Genomic DNA, 17,685 nt, shown 5'->3' on the forward strand with positions numbered 1-17,685 from the left:
TCTTTTTTTAATGGAAGCTATTCTGATAGCACAAGTGCTCACTGTGGTGTTCCTCAGGGTACCTGTCTAGGTCCAGTTTTAATATTCTATTTTTACCTTGTCTATTAGTTAACCTTTCTCCAGTGTTCAGGTCAAATCTGAAACTTTCCTAAATCATAAATATTGTTTTTTTTCCATTTGATTGCCTCAAGACCTTATTTTTTCCTCCACACTAGGCATTTGAACATATAAAATTGCTGATCACCACTTTCACTGAATTTTGAGTGGTTTAGTCAACTTTGTCACACCTGTGGTTTTCTGGGTCTAAAATGACCGCCATAGGACATGAATGGGTAAGACTACTGTATATTATGTCCATCCAGCAGATGGAAAACATCCCCATACATACACCCACTCACCCACACATCCACAACCACAACCCCCCCCACCCCCCACCCATCCGCTGTTAAACAAAATTTGGTGATGATTCATGGTTTTTATGTTAATATAGTTAAAACAGACCGGCCAAATTTGGCCGCAAACACTATAATAAGGGGGGGAGGAACGAACACCGGAGAAAGGATAATACAACTGTTGTTATGTATGCTGATGATTCAACCTTGTACTGCACAGCACACAAGGCCAATAACTTTTTAGAATTACTAAGCTAAGAACTGACTGAAATGTGTAAATGGGTGAACAAAAAGCAGGTTGGCGCTAGCCACTTCCCCTTCCCTTAAGTGGCTTTTGGCGCTTGCCAGGCCGCCATTGTAAATAAGAATTCGTTCTTTATGACTTGCCTGGTGAAATGAAGGTGAAATAAAATAAAATTAAAATAAAATAAAAAACAATGTCTATTATTTTAGGAACCAAACTTAAACTGACAAATTAGGATCTACTAAAATATATCACCATTGAAACAAGTTAACAAACTTCTTGGAATCACCTTGGACTCACACTTGACTTATTCTGCCCATAATTGATGAAATAGTTGCCAAAATGGGAAAAGGCGTTGCTGTGGCACGGAAATGCATGGTCTATGTATCACCGCCCATTCTCCGCCAGGCTGTACAGTCACTAATCCTGTCACATCTGGAATGCTGTCCGATCACACGGTCATCAGTGTCTTAAAAGGAGCAGAACAAACTGCAGCTAGTCCTAAATGGACTGGCTAAGGTAGTATAATGAGTATGGTCTTGTACATTAAGTACCTTCCTACCGTTGTACCCTACCCTTGAGCAAGGTACTTAACCTGCATTGCTTCAATATATATCCATTTGTATTAATGGATGCAGTGTAAATTCTATGCAAAAAGTTGTGTGACTCGCTTTGGATAAGAGTGTCTGCTAATTACCTGTAATGTAAATGTAGTGTTCTGAGATCCTCAAAAAGAACAAACGTGAATCGAATCATGGCTGCCAGTTTCACATAAACGTCTGGCATGCCTTCTCTTATTCTTCAGTGTTATCAACCAAGAACCCAACATCCTTAGCTAATAAATTAGTTAAGTGTTGATGGGAGTCATAGTGGCCATCTCGTACTTCCTCAACCAGGGACCAGTAATCTAAAACATACGGTGTACTGCAGGGCTATGTTCAATTGGAATAAGTTACCAGTTTCCAACAGGCTGGAAAAAAATTAACAAAGTGAACTGGTGAAGTTAACCATATGATCAACATTGAATTTAACAGTAAAGAGATAATGGGACTACTGGATTTAAGACACAAGATTAACTCTTATCACCAGTTTTAATGTGTTTATTTTTTATTACTTTTCTGATATTATTACTTTTTCTCATTATTACTGCCTTTTTCCTGCTAATTACCATTGTTGTTGTTTTCTACTTGCTGTTAAAATGGTGACAGCTAATGGGGATCCTATAATAAACAGAAACATAAAAAACTTTAGTCTGCTTTAGAAGTGTACTTCCTGCCTTACAGTTCAGTCTTTCATCCTAGGTTTTGTTCATTGCCTTATTTTGCCTCTCTAAGCAACACGTTGATTTGTGATTTCTATGTTGTTGTAGGTAACAGAAGGGATCACACAAGCGGTAAGTGTTCTTTTACTTTGTACATTTATGCATTCAGACTAAAAACAAATCCTGTGAGCAGAACAGAAAAACATACAGTGCAAAAATACACATTTGTGTTTCACAAATAATCAGAAAGATCACAGTTTCTGCACCTGAACATTTAACCTAGGGGAGGACTTTTTAAAATATTTGAATAGGTGAGCACCTGTATTAGGTGAGTCAAGGACACTTTTGTTTATTGTTATCGGTGCTGAGCTTAACATGGAATGTGTGAGACACACTCCACACAAACACACACCAAGTGTGTTATTCACCAACATGTTACTGCCTACAGAACAGCAGGCCCAGATGCTCCTGGTCTGGAGAGACAAATTCCTAAAATATGATCATATTATGGCCTTAATGAGCCAATATAGGAATGCTGCAACTGCTGACCAAAAAAATAATCACTGAATCACTTTTGCCCATAATTATGGCTAATTGCTGTCTGGAAACCTGGAATTACTTCATGATCAATTTATACCCTGAAAACAGCAGAACAGACATAATTATTTGTGGGAGAGCAGTGATTGGTTTATTGATATGCATTGAAATAGTGCTGCATCATAAGCATTCAGAATGAATACCGCTGTTTATTCTGCCCTTAAGGTAAGCAGTCTCTCTCTCTCTCTGATTCCACGCAGCCCCATCCTCGGAGCGAGAAGGCCTAAAATTGAACAGGGGAGAGACTGCTTAGGCGCTGGCCGGAGGAACACACCTGGCAGAGGTGCAGTTCTCAGGTAATTTAAATGCAAGCTCTCGCAAGTGCTTGTCTCAAAGGTATATTTTGTGCTGTTCAGCTAAGAAGCCCGATAGGTTGGGCGTAATATGATGGATGAGAATGTAACAATGGTTTGTCAGGACTCAAGTGCAGAGAAGATATGGATCCAAACCGATATGGTGTAGTTTATTAAACCAATCCAAAGAAAGAAAACAAAAGCCAACAGGGCTTCTAAACTAAGAGACTGAATACCCGCACAACCGCAGTGCGGAAATAACAAATGACAAAGACAATGGTCAAACTTAGAAGAATACTAACTGCTTGAGCAGACTAGGAGACTGACATATGGAACATGACATATACAACTGGAATGGCATGAACTCAAGGCAAGCTCTGCTCAAGACTTAGCATCTGAAACAAAACGCAGAAACAGTTAAATAGCCCAGCCTCCAGCTGGAGGTGATTAATGTTAATCAGAGGACTGCCAGTGATTATGGGCGTTGCATGGTTGTGACAGAAATGGAGAATTTTCCCTTGGCTTGCTTTTTAACCTTGCAAACACCTTTAACTGTAAAATTTTTCAAATTCTTAGTTGCCTGAACTGGGTCACTTTGGCTTTGTCTTTGAATGGAATAATAAAATGTAGTTCCCATAACTAATAGTTCCAGTAAAATATTTGTAGTTATTAGCTGGACAGCACAATGAGTTAATGCAATTTTATGGTTTCTGCACCAACATAAGGATTTTCACTGGTGCTTAGAATTTGTAATCCAGAGAACCAAATTGGCCAATTTCAGAAGTGCATTGTAATCAGTAAATTACAATTTTGTAGTTGGAGGAGCCTTACTTCCCCCCCTTCTACTGATCAGTGGTTTTATACGATCAGTAGAAGGAAACTGACAGTAGCATTCGGCTGGTGGAGAGAGCACACGCACCTTGGGCTGCGTTAACTAATCAGCCCAGTGTAATGGGGGGGGGGGTCGGAGAACCAGAAGCGAGTAATACAGGGGAACGAGAAGCTAATGCTACAGGAAGCGTTAGCCACCAAGTACCGAAGGACAGGGAATACCAGAAACTAACACAAAATAAGATCCTTGGGAGAGCAACTCCTGCACACACAGGATCGTATACCAACAGAAAACACGGAGTAAAAACGACTCCGAAGGACAAACCTGTCCAGCCGAAAAACTGGCTCAAGAAACCAAAAACTACCCGTTACAAACCAGGGCGAAAAGAAAAGGACCAGTGAAAGAGGCAAAGCTTTGGTACCAAACCCGAGACTGGTCTCAAAAATAGACAACCGAGTAGGAAAAAAAAAAAAAACTCAGCGAAAAGAAAAAACCTGAGACGCAGCTCAGAAAGAAACAAAATACAATACCAGGGACAACGTCCCAATACCCAACAGCTCGCATGAGCTCAAAATAAAAGTATAAATACCCTAAGGCGTCAGAATGCGCTCATCGCGCTAAGAGACTGAACGCATCCTAAATGAGGACACGGAATCACACACAAACACAATTCTGCACAGGGTCCACCGAGCACCTATACCTTACCGGCTTTGTGTAAAGAGGTTTGACACAGAAGCTCTGATTGCCGGTCAGTCAAGGCTTATAAAGGCACTTCCCCAGGTGAAAATAATAGGAAATCAAGCACCTGAAACAAATGAAGCATTTCCCAGACGCCGGGTGCCCTCTAGTGGCAGCACAAGGCCACTGCACCCCTGAACCATGACACCCAGGTGCTTAAAGGTGTCTCTCCTCAGTTTGGGGTTGAGCTCAGGACATTACATTACATTACATTATAGGTTCTTAGCAGACGCTCTTATCCAGAGCGACTTACAACAAGTGCATTACAAAACTCAGAGACAAGTGCTTTACAACATTCCTGCAAGAGAGCTACAATAGGTATAACTTTGCTTAGGTATAAGTGTGAATTGTACACCCTAATTTTTTTATTTTTTTTATTTTTTTTATTTTTTTTTTTTAGAAAAAAAAAAAATGTTAGAGGGTAGTGGGGGGTGATGAGGTGAGATGTAGCTTGAAGAGGTGAGTCTTCAGTCTACGTTTGAAGACGGCCAGGGTCTCTGCTGTTCTGACTTGCACATCGGACCACACATCGAAAGAGAAAGTTGGTGGTGGAGTCCAAAAACGAAAGTAAACCTGCCGCTGAAAAGCTGGAGCAGCTGTTTCTCTTAATTAAAGCAGTTCTGCAATGATGAGTGGGGTAATATTCCTTCACAGTGATGTGAAAGACCGATATCATATTATAGGAAGTGTTTGGCTGCAGTTATTGCTGCTAAAGCTAGTTAAGCTTGTTAATAAATAACCAAAAAAAAATGCATTTTTCTGTCTTAGATTTTATTTTACTTGTGATTTCATAACTGTAATCTGTGAATCTGGTATTTGATAAATACACTATATGTAATTTCATTATGATATAAATTATTTAAGTACACTGGAATATAGTATTTTTATTAAAATAAAGTAATGCTGTATTCCCAAAGGTGTTTCAGAAGCCCAAGGCCAGATTTACTGAAGTATTGTGACTGCTTTTCAGCACAAAAGCAATGGGTGCAAGGTTTGCTGAATGTTTAAAGTGGAATGATGGTGTGAATTTTGTGATTTTACACAAATGATTTATTTGGACAAGCAATTCGTCTTGCAGTAACTACTGAAGGTAGTTATGCACTTATTCTATGTCGCTTTGGGTAAAAGTGTCTGCCAGAAGAATGTAATGGGATGTGGTTACTTGTCTTAACTTCTTGTAATCTTCACGGACACATCCTCTGTCAGTGAGTTTTCCCCCCATTTGTTTGATCATTATTATTTAAATTAAACTTTCTCCCCACAGGACTGATATGAACAGAGAGAGGGAGACCACACCCTCCTGCAACCAAACAAAATGACCTGTCAATGAGACCAGAGTCAGACCCCTCCCCCTGACTGAGAGATGACCAATCACAGTCAGGCCCTTCCCCCTGATTTCCTGATGACCTGTTGAAAGAAGTCTTTATGAGCTTGTTCATGTTTAACTGTAAATGTGTCTAGCTGGACTTATATAATTATGGAAAAGCTTGTTTGTTCTTCTGCTGGTTTCAAAACATTAAGTCTTCTCTTAGCTCCAGGATGCCATTTAATGCAAATTTGAGAGAGACAGAGAGTGAGAGAGATTTGCCGTATTTGGACATAATCGCTTGCTCTAATCATTTTGGTAGAGACATGTCATTGCAGTTATTAATTATCAATACAGCTCAGTAAAAGTACTGGTTTGTTTAGAAGACTCCATTCTTTTTATCAGTTGCTTTATTTATTTAAAAAAAACCAGAACCCGAAACATGTTGTAAGTGCAATACATGGACCAGTCACCCCTGCTTATGTCGTGTAATGTATGGTACATTGTGTGTGTACATATATGTTTGCATGCTGTACTGTAGTGCAGATGTGTACATGTGTGTGTGCATGCATGTGTATGTGTGGTCATGCGTGTGTATGTATGTGTGTGGTGTGTGTGCGTGCATTCGTGTGTTTGTATATGTTGTGTGTGTGTATGTATGTGTGTGGTGTGTGTGCGTGCATTCGTGTGTTTGTATGTGTGGTGTGTGTGTGTTGGATTCATACTGTGCTGTGGGGCTGTTTGGTTTGTGGCTGCCAGTCATGTGAGCAGTTCCAGACCTTTTGTGTTTGAAGTGTTGACTGTCCTTAAGACTTATGTGAGCTCATATATGAACATACAGCATGGTCTCCTTTCATATTTTTATTTTTTACAGACAGTCACACAGGCCATTTCAGACCTGTGTGTTCAGGGCTGGGGGCGGGGGGGTGGGATTGGGGGTGGGGGGTCTGATATTCAGCCTGGTGCCTGGGAGAAAACCCCGGAGCCCAGTTTGGTAAAACTATAAACTGGGGACAAAGCGCAGGAGAAAAGAAGAAACACCTGAAGAAGAGATGTTTCCTACTGTGACTCATTTCACTGAATACTGAAACAGAATAAAAATGGTGGAGCTGAGGAGGTTAATGTGAAAAGGGGGACGTGTTTTCTATTCGCACACTGAATTACTCCGGATATCAGAACATCTGTCAAATGCTGTTCTGAAAGTGGTGTAAACATTGCTGTGTTTTTTGTGTTATGGAGCAAACCCGAGACTATTTCCGATGGAGTTAAACATTAATGGGGGGTGGGGAGGGGGGGGGGGGGTGGTTAAATGTTATTTTACGTAAGTCCACACTGCCATTTAAACCACAGGACCCTGAAATGCATGTACTTGCCATAAGAGGCACTTAGAATAACTCACCATCTTTTCTGAAATGTTTGTGAACCGTTGTTTTGCAGTGTGATTTTTGTAAAATCATTCAGGCTAAATGTGTTTTTTTTGCCGTAACCATGAGCTTTGCACTAACTCTAGTATGTATAAATACCCAGAATGCCTCATTTCTCCTACATTGTGTGACTGCAACTATACAAAGTTTTCTATGATTGATGCTAAAACAATAAAGCTTTCATTAGCTACACACTGCGGTGAGAACACTGTCATTAGCTACGCACTGCAGTGAGAACACTGTGTCATTAGCTCTGCACTGCTGTGAGAACACTGTGTCATTAGCTACGCACTGCTGTGAGAACACTGTCATTAGCTACGCACTGCAATGAGAACACTGTCATTAGCTACACACTGCAGTAAGAACACTGTGCCATTAGCTACAGGCCTGCAGGGTGAAAACACCTTGCACTTGACCAAATGGTATAGTTCAGTATAGTGCAGTTTAGAGGAGCTGGGTGACAGATCTGGAGCTCCAGGCTGCATCAGGGCATGGGCAGGGGAGGAACAGGGCTGAAGCAGACCCTGACCATGGAGTGAGGGACAGGGCTGCAGCGATCCTGTGGACTCAGCCTGAGGAAACAGGCTGGAGCGGTCTTTGGACTCAGGGTGAGGTAAGGGGCAGGAGCCCCATGGACAGAGAAGTCGAGGTTAATGGCAGCTCGACACTTGATGCTAAGCTACTTAGCGTGTCCGCTTCGTTGATGCGAACTTGACACTTAACGCTAAGTTCCCTACCAAACCCAGACATCCGTGTTTAATTTCATAAACTCCGTAATTATTGAAGAGGTAAGTTTTAAGCCTACACTGAAAGAGTGTCTGAAGCCTGCACGTTTGTAGGGAGATTGTTCCATAAGACAGGAGCTCTATGAGAGAAGGCTCTACCGCCCATTAAATTAGATGCTTTACAAGCTGAAGCTCTTAGAATCTGTAGTGGTTCATTTAGAACATCCCCAGCATCTGCAGTGCAGGCTGAAATGGAAGAAATGCCTGTAGGAATCAGGAGGGGCAAATTAATGCTTGCATATTGGGTGGATCTGTAGGGGCACAGACATTCGCACCCCACTAAGGCTGTTCTAACAGAATGCTGGGAACACAGCAAGTCCAACTTCAGAAGTTTTGGGAGGGTAGAGGATGCTAAAATGGGAATGATAGGATTGCACACTCTACCGTATATCCCTACAGTTCCAGTTTCCTCAATTTCCAACACCAAGCGTAGACTTGAGTTTACAACACAAACTGAAAGGAAAATCCTCCCTACCCCCCTGTAAGCTTAGGGTTGTAACTAGGCAGCTGTTTCGTAGGTGACTTAGGTGCATTAACTGTCTTAACTACTGCTTGTATTTTTTCCATAGACTGCGTTGTTGCCGTTCTCGTTGTGTTAGTGTTAATCAGTTTAAACCTTCAGGGTCCAAGTTGAACTATGCGGTTGTTCCCTGCACTTGGACCGGTACTTCTCTCTAGGGTTTTCATCATACTTGTTCCTGGTTATGGTTATACACTTTGTTGTACGTCGCTCTGGATAAGAGCATCTGCCAAATGCTTGTAATGTAATGTAATGTAATCCCTTTGAATGTGCAGTGTGTAGAATTTAGTGGCATCTAGCGGAACGGACTTGGCAGAAATGGAATGTAATATTCTTAAGTATGTTTTAATTAGTGTATAATCCCATGGAAATAAGAATCGTTGTGTTTTCGTTACTTTAGAATGAGCCCTTTATATCTACATAGGGAGCGGGTCCTCTTCCACGTCCATGTTGCACCGCCATGTTTCTACAGTAGCCCAGAATGGACAAACAGCTCTAGAGGGGGCGCATTTGCCTGGGTACCTTCCAAAGTAGCTGTATGTAATACCACACGTGTTGTTTACGGCATTGTCGCCCTTTTTAGTACAGTCTGGCTTGATTGACAATTCATTTAATCAGCAGGTGAGAGTATAAGCTTTCTAACAATGTGTAACATGTCTGATTTTGCTTTTGGAATAGCGTTTGTTATCGCAATCATTTATGCATGCACTCTGTGGTAGCAGTAAAATACGCTGCACCTAACGAAGCGTTGTTAACGATTTTTCGTAATTTCTTGGAAAATACTATTATTATTGAGGGCTTCTGGGCATAGCTAAGCCATATGTTTTCTGATAGACCTTGCTGACATCGTTTTCTACTGTAAGACAGAAGCGGATAGAAATATATCATTAATTTACTGTCTCTGTCTATCTATTGTAAACAGATATAAGATTTCATCATTGCTATGTAAGTATTAGGCCTACTGCTCAAAATATTTCGGTTATATACGTCATTTTTGAAATTGAGTGTCTTTATATAGGTTAGTGGTATTTTATAATGAGGATATTTCACACTGTATTGTAAGCGTTAGAAGTGTAATAGTTCTTGTGATGCATCATGTCTTTCTGTGATTTACCATGCAAAGCACCTATCGTTAGCAATAAAACACCACCACAATGCGGAACAATTAACAATCATAATCACTATCTTACTTGTAAGCTATGACCTATAGTTTTACAGACTAAATAACTAAATACAATTTATAAATCTATCAAGGAACCTCATCACTTGACACTTGGCTACTCGATGCTGTCGTAGACGATGACATCATTTTTGGAACTTACAGGCCACCATAGCTTCTCCTGCGTCGTAGGAAAGGGAGGGGTGAGGGGGGATATTCCGTTGGTTGCAATCTGCAACCTCACCGCTAGATGCCACTACATTCTACACACTGCACCTTTAAATAGGAATTCAGTAAAATTACAACCCTTGCATGCACAGTGCATTCTCCCATCACACGTGCAGCTCACATTACTGCCAACACTATCGCACAGTCTGAGCCAAAGGACTACATGCTTTCTGGTAAGTTTTGATTATATTACTGGAGTGAATATATTTTATATTTTTTATGACGGAGTGTGGCACAGTGGGTAAGGAACTGGGCTTGTAACCGAAAGGTCGCAGGTTAGATTCCCGGGTAAGGACACTGCCGTTGTACCCTTGAGCAAGGTACTTAACCTGCATTGCTTCAGTATATATCCAGCTGTATAAATGGATACAATGTAAAGTGCTATGTAAAAAGTTGTGTAAGTCGCTCTGGATAAGAGCGTCTGCTAAATGCCTGTAATGTAATGTAATATATGATATTGCAGTTAACGGGCAGATAGTAGCCTAATGCAAAGTACACAGTTTATACCTTGTTAACACCTTCTGCTAGCTAGCTATTACCATGTGATGTAGCTTGATAGAGCATGCTAATTGTGGAGTTTTAATGAATCTATTTCCATTCATTCTTTATTGTAAAACATTTATTTTATAAATGAGGTGTTCACTTTAAACCCTAAGGCCTATTCTAAGTTGTTATTTCGTTATGTTTTGTTTTCGTCATGGAAAAAGGGGTCGTAACGAATATTTTTCGTTGACGAAATTAACACCCTCTGATAAGTAGGATATTTTTATCGCTGTGAAACGGCACGAAATTAACACCCTATGATAAGTAGGATATTTTTATCGCTGTGAAACGGCACGGAGACGTTGTATGACTATCGGTCATTTTGGACAAGCAGTTAGCTTCTCTTCAAAACTTTCCATCTTTGGTCACGTAGTGTGCTGCCGACGTCATTTGGCACTACTTACGGTCTACTGCTCGGCACTAGAACCGCGGGGTCAACGGACCCCTTGCGCAGTGAAATGGGAGTATTTTGTTAATTTTTATTCCACATGTCTGCCATTTCTTGACTTTTTCTAAAAACTTGCACTTCGACTATCTATGCAAATAGAATTCTAAAACAACACTCGGAAGACTGTTTTTAGGGTTTTTTTAGGTGTTAAGAGAAAAGTCTTTTTTTTTGGAGGGGGGGTCAGTGAATATTTGCAATTATGTCTGCTTATGATATGGTAAAAAGTTTGTTTCTGGATATGACATGGTGAATGCAGCCTGAGCAAATAGGGCTATATTTCCATTTTATTCCCGTTATTTCCCGTTAATTCCCATAAATTCCTATTAATTCCCATGGAAGGTTTCCATCCTTAAATATTCCCGGAATTTTGCAACCCTAGTCATAATCACAGTAATGCAGGCTGCCGGTCACATTGGACAAAAGTTAAATGATGTTCATCTGAGTATCTATTTCACCTGTTCAGTTCACTTTTAGATTTGATTAATTTTATCACAATATCAAATTGTTCAGTTTGTATGCTCCGGTCCTATGCTTGTTGGAAAGAGCTTATCATTCCGATTCATATTTGTCTCATAATTATTCTGCATTAATGAGGTGTTTGAGTGCTGTATTCTCTCTCAGTGTAATCTCACTCTGTTCTCTCTGCACAGTTCCTGTATTAAAACCCCATCTCAATGTCACTCATAATGAATACCGCTGCACTATACTGTGTGCCGTGGTAAGACCCTCACATTGTACAAGAACAGTGAGAAGAAGCCCTACGTCACCTCGCCTGTGGAAAGTGCTCCACATCTGCATCTGCCTCAGACTGTGGATAAGGGCGGCATCTACACCTGTGAGGCGAGGAACTCAGTCAGTAATGAGACAGACCCTCTCACTGTGGGGGCCCACTGCACAGGTGAGCTTACTGCACCTCATTCACACCTGCTCACATCGTTCTGTACCTGTGCACACCTGTTTACACCTGCAACTACTACTAAATGAGAGATAAGACTGTAAAATCACAATCAGTGATTATTCTTGTGGGTGGCTGTAATGAGTAATGTGTAAAAATGTCTGATTCCACTATTACATCACATGACTTTCTGTCATCATCCTTGTTCAGTGGAATTGAGCTTTGACCTCCATGAGTTCTCTGAATTTGAATTGAGTTGTTCAGAAGGGGCGTATCCAAAGCCAAATACATTATTTAAAAGTGCACTACTACTGGCTTACAGTTTGTTTCAGTTTGACTAGTGATATTCCCAAAATATTTGAAAAAGAAAATAGATTTGCAGGAAACATTAAATTAATTAATAAATTAAACAATTGTAATTAGGTAAACATAATAAAACTCATTTCGTTGTTTTTGCTGATGCATTGACATGCATTGAGGAAACAATGGTGGAAGATAACACCCACTCACCCCCACTCCCAGTAGGTTTTTTATCAACTATAAAAAACATAAAAATACTGTACATGGCCAAAATTAGTTGGTTTGACTACTTCAGCCACACCCATTGTTACCAGATGCATAAAATCAAGCATACAGCCATGCAATCTCCATACCAAACACTGGCAGTAGGATGGGTCATACTGAAGAGCTCAGTGACTTTCAACATGGCACTGTCATAGGATGGCACCTTTCCAACAAGTCAGTTCATCAGATATCTGCCTGACTAAAGCTGCCCCAGTCAACTGTAAGTGCTGTTATTGTGAAGTGGAAACGTCTAGGAGCAACAACAGCTCAGCCGCGAAGCGGGGGGGCCACACAAGCTCACAGAACGGGAACACTGAGTGCTGATGTAAATAGCACGTACAAATCATTTGTCCTTGGTTGCGACACTCACTACAGAGTTCCAAACTACCTATGGAAAGAACATCAGCACATGAACTGTTCGTCAAGAGCTTCATGCAATGGGTTTCCATGGCCGAGCTACCACACACTCGCCTAAGATCACCATGTGCAATGTCAAGCGTCAGTTGGAGTGCTGTAAAGCACATCGGCATTGAACTCTGGAGCAGTGGAAATGCGTCCTCTGGAGTGATGTATCGCGCTTCACTATCTGGCAGTCTGAATGGACGAATCTGGGTTTGGCGAATACCAGAATGCTACCTGCCCAAACGCATTGTGCCAGCTGTAATTTGGTGGAGGAGGAGTAATGGTCTGGGGCTGTTTTTCATGGTTTGGGATAGGCCCCTTAATTCCAGTGAAGGGAAATCTTAATGCTACAGCATACAGTGACATGTTCAAGAAATGTGTGCTTCCGACTTTGTGGCAACAATTTGGGGAAGGCCCTTTCCTGTTTCAGCATGACAATGCCCCCATGCACAAAGCAAGGTCCATAAAGAAATGATTTGCCGAGTTTGGTGCGGAAGAACTTGACTGGCCTGCACAGAGCCTTGACCTCTACCCCATCACACCTTTGGGATGAATTGGAATGCTGACTGCGAGCCAGGCCTAATCGCCCAATCAGTGCTCAACCTCACTAATCCTCTTGTGGCTGAATGAAAGGGAATCCCCGTAGGTATGTTCCAAAATCTAGTAGAAAGCCTTTTTTGAAAGACTGGAGGCTGTTTTAGAAGCAAAACGGGGATCAATTCCATGTTAATGGCCATGGTTTTGGAATGAGATGTTCAAAAACTACATATGGGTGTGATGTTCGAGTGTCCACATACTTTTGGCCATATAGTCTACCATAATAAACTGTCCTCACCTGTTCTCACCCATTCTCACCTTTCTCATCTGTTCTTGCGGGTATCTGGCAGACCGAGGGGTCTAAAATGTGGAGCCTGTGCCTGGTGCTGATTGTGATGCTGTACAGTCACCTGGTTTGAGCCTGCTGAGTGAGAATGAACTGTGACCTCTGGATGAGTGGGTAGGTATGAGAGTCCCATGTTCACTGTAGCCTGCTGCAGCCCCAACATCTACCCTGCCCCATAAAGACATGCAGCATAACTTCCCCATAAAGACATGCAGCATAACTGCCCCATAAAGACATGCAGCATAACTGCCCCATAAAGACATGCAGCATAACTGCCCATAAAGACATGCAGCATAACTGCCCCATAAAGACATGCAGCATAACTGCCCCATAAAGACATGCAGCATAACTGCCCCATAAAGACATTCAGCATAACTGCCCCATAAATACATGCAGCATAACTGCCCCATAAAGACATGCAGTATAACTGGCCACTTATTCAGGGGTTTCATAAATGTTCTCCTCCCCTTTTCACAGGAATTTCAGGTCTTAAGGTCGAAGGTCAATGGTTACAGAGGGTCCTCATAGGTTTTTTCCTGTTTCTCTTCAGCAGATGAATCCGTTCTGCAGGAAATTCTGCTGTTTTGCAGCTGTTCTCCCAGTCCTAGTCATCCTCTGTCTCAGGCTGTTCTCTCTGTCTCAGTCATCCTCTGTCTTTAGGCTGTTCTCTCTGTCTCAGTCATCCTCTGTCTCAGGCTGTTCTCTCTGTCCCAGTCATTCTCTGTGTCAGGCTGTTCTCTCTGTCTCAGTCATCCTCTGTCTCAGGCTGTTCTCTCTGTCCCCGTCATTCTCTGTGTCAGGCTGTTCTCTCAGTCCCAGTCATGAACTGAGGCAAATAGCTGATTGTTTTTAATTAGGCTTTTATGACTTCCCACTGACTTCTGGCCACTTTATGTAATATCTGTGCATACCATGAAGAATAAATGTTCCACATTCATATCTGAAGACATTTAATTTGTCAGATCAACTAATGCTTTTATTTAATGTGATTCATGGAAAATGATAACTTTAGAAAGAGGCTCCATTTATAATAGATTAATTTACAGTGATATGTGTGAAGTCAGTGGGGCTCTACCTGCTACTGGAGTAAATTGTTCTGAATTTCATAAACTGTTGCCTGTAGAGCTCTGTATTATTCCGTATGATCTTTATGAAGCTGTTTGTATTCAAGACTGAAGATTTTCTGCCACAGACATGAGTGTATCTCTGTCCACCATTATGCGAAAACCTGTTCCATTGCCTGTTTAATTCAGTGTTTTTAATGATAACAGCCTTTTTTATAGTTTAATTCAGTATCATATCAGTACCTATCTGTCTACATGTATGACACAACAGGTGAGTCTGTCACTTGACTGACACACATGGAGCACCTGTCTCTCAGATGTTTTAATTCTGAACCATCAGAGTGGGGATTCCTTAATGCTACTGAATTTTATTACGGATTTTAAGCTACACGTTGAAACTTTTTTGTTGTGTCTGTGCGTTACATACAGTGATTATGGTCATATGTTTCATTTGTGATAATGTTCACATTTATAACTGGCTCATGTTCAAATAAAAGAATGTTTATGAGTGTGTTTTGTGTGTGTGTGTTACGTGTGTGGGTTTGAGTACCTGGCTGACTAGCAGCCGTACTGTAAAACGTCTTTCAAATGAAATGCAGGACCCTGTTTCCCAGAGCAGGATAAATGAGTTAGCTGGATAACTGGACTGAGTAAAACCTGGAACTCATGCCAAGCTGGAACATGGACTGAAGTAAAAAGAGCTGTTCAGGGTTTTACTCAGCGCAGTTATCTGGCTAACTCAGTAATCTTACTTCATAAAACACCCCCCCCGAGTGTCAGCACCTATCTGGAGGCTCTGTGCACAAATCAGAGCTGAAACTGAACCCAGATCAGTAAGGGAGGCTTTACTGATCTCCACTCAGAGGTGGGCTGGGCTCCAAGCTGACGGCTCATCTTCAGGCTGCCCAATGTCTCAGCCATACTGTGAATCCGCTCAGAGGAGGACTCCGCTCCAAACTGGCGGCCCATGTCCAAGCTGCCCACAGTCTCAGCTACACTGTGAATCCACTCAGAGATGGGCTGAGCTCCAAACTGGCATCCCATGTCCAAGCTGATACAGTCTCAGTCCTACTGTGAATCTGCTCAGTGGTGGATTGGGTCCAAACTGGCGGCCCATGTCCTGGCTGCCCGCGGTCTCTGCCCTACTGTCAGATGCCCTGGGCAGCTGTGTCATTTAGAGCGGGGAGTTTGTCCAAACGCAGCCTTTGGGCATCTCTCTGTTCTAACGATGACGATCGATTTCTGAGTCAGTCAAGGACCTCGGAGACAAGGAGGAATAAAATAAGGGAATGGAATGAGCCCCAGATGTCAATTTCACGTATTTTGACTCGTTTTGCCTTCCATACTAGAAGAACACGGAAGGAAAGAAAGAAAGCAGGTGAAAAATAAGTGATTGGAGTGCACCCAAGGTCTTGGCTCCACTTCCTGTTGTAGATGACAGGGGTGTTCTGAACAAGAGACAAACAGGAAATCATTGGGTAGAATCTGTGCTTTATTAAATCATTTTTTGTCTAGAATCACTTGTAAATAAGACACATACGTTTACATTTATCCTGTAACATTATTTGTGCAAGTTGTGCAATAGTTCAGTATGTGGAATAGTTATTCGCCATTGTTACCCCCTCTTAGTGCATTTTTTGGAGATAACCTGCTGAGGAGTTTAAGAGAGGAAGTGAGAGTTGTCTCTGAGCGCAGTTTCAGAACCCCACTCCTGTGTTCTGTACAGTTACAGCACCACACAAGCTTCCTGTGTTCTGCCAGCGCTGGATTCTGTCCTGCTATCACATGACCTTCCTGTCATGTCACGCAATGGCCTGCGATTGCTTGGATGCACTCTAAATGCGATTATTTGGCTGTGTTCCTGCTTGGATGCACTCTAAAGGCAATTGGTTGGCTGTGTTCCTGCTTGGTTGCACTCTAAAGGCGATTGGATGGCTGTGTTCCTGCTATTTCCGAACAGCCTGTGTCTAATCTTAGAGCTAAGAGCTGAATCAAACGGAGACTGCTGTTTCTGATCAGATCAGAAAGCAGATGGAGCAAGCCCTGTGCGTTTACAACCAAATTCCCAATATTTGATCACCACCTGCCACCTTGTGGCCATTGCTGGTACTACCTGACATGATCTCTGATCCCACTGTTGAAGTTGAGATGATAATATTGAAATACTCTGTAAGCATGTGCTGGAATGGCACCTTCCTCCCACGCAGGCTGTACCACACACTCTCAGCTCTCTGTCAGGCTGTACCACACACTCCCAACTCACTGTGCATGCTGTTCCACACACTCTCAGCTCTCTGTCAGGCTGTACCACACACTCCCAGCTCACTGTGCAGCCTGTTCCTCACACTCCCAGCTCTCTGTCAGGCTGTAACACACACTCCCAGCTCTCTGTGCAGGCTGTTCCACACACTCCCAGCTCTCTGTCAGGCTGTACCACACACTCCCAGCTCTCTGTGCAGGCTGTTCCACACACTCCCAGCTCTCTGTCAGGCTATTCCTCACACTCCCAGCTCTCAGTCAGGCTGTTCCTCACACTCCCAGCTCTCTGTCAGGCTGTTCCTCACACTCCCAGCTCTCTGTCAGGCTGTTCCTCACACTCCCAGCTCTCTGTCAGGCTGTTCTACACACTCCCAGCTCTCAGTCAGGCTGTTCCTCACACTCCCAGCTCTCTGTCAGGCTGTTCCACACACTCCCAGCTCTCTGTGCAGGCTGTTCCACACACTCCCAGCTCTCAGCCACACACGGGGCCACACACAGGGACACACACAAGGCCACGCACAGGGCCACACACAGGGTCACACACAGGGGGACACACAGGGCCAAGCACAGGGCCATGCAGAGGGCCACACACAGGGCCACGCACAGGGCCACGCACAGGGCCAAGCACAGGGCCACACACAGGGTCACACACAGGGCCAAGAACAGGGCCATGCAGAGGGCCACACACAGGGGGACACACAGGGCCAAGCACAGGGCCATGCAGAGGGCCACACATGGGGCCACACACAGGGACACACACAGGGCCACACACAGGGGGACACACAGGGCCAAGCACAGGGCCACACACAGGGTCACACACAGGGCCACACACAGGGCCAAGCACAGGG

General features: G+C 42.8%; 2 protein-coding genes and 1 long non-coding RNA gene across 6 annotated transcripts in view; 2 read left to right on the top strand and 1 right to left on the bottom strand.

Annotated features, from left to right (window-relative positions):
• LOC118227653 (titin-like) overlaps positions 1 to 17,685 on the bottom strand; it is a 128,548-nt gene that overhangs the window by 103,413 nt on the left and 7,450 nt on the right. The gene's annotated exons all lie outside the window — the stretch shown is intronic.
• LOC118227654 (T-lymphocyte surface antigen Ly-9-like) overlaps positions 1 to 17,685 on the top strand; it is a 237,213-nt gene that overhangs the window by 73,001 nt on the left and 146,527 nt on the right. For 3 of the 4 annotated variants that reach the window (XM_035418389.1, XM_035418387.1, XM_035418390.1), the window contains 3 exons: positions 2,006 to 2,029; positions 2,695 to 2,790; positions 5,622 to 6,050. The exons of the other annotated variant lie outside the window; for it this stretch is intronic. In XM_035418389.1, the coding sequence (XP_035274280.1) occupies positions 2,006 to 2,029; positions 2,695 to 2,747 (77 nt within the window). In that variant the 3' untranslated portion in view covers positions 2,748 to 2,790; positions 5,622 to 6,050. Of the gene's footprint in view, positions 1 to 2,005; positions 2,030 to 2,694; positions 2,791 to 5,621; positions 6,051 to 17,685 lie in introns of those variants that run through there. 4 annotated transcript variants of the gene reach the window in all.
• On the top strand, positions 9,833 to 15,091 carry LOC118227660. Its single transcript, XR_004765322.1, has 4 exons — positions 9,833 to 9,952; positions 11,421 to 11,668; positions 13,519 to 13,628; positions 13,992 to 15,091. It is a non-coding gene; the product is annotated as an uncharacterized LOC118227660 (long non-coding RNA).

The sequence above is a fragment of the Anguilla anguilla genome, chromosome 5, assembly GCF_013347855.1.
Source record: "Anguilla anguilla isolate fAngAng1 chromosome 5, fAngAng1.pri, whole genome shotgun sequence".
Taxonomy (NCBI): Eukaryota; Metazoa; Chordata; class Actinopteri; order Anguilliformes; family Anguillidae; genus Anguilla; species Anguilla anguilla.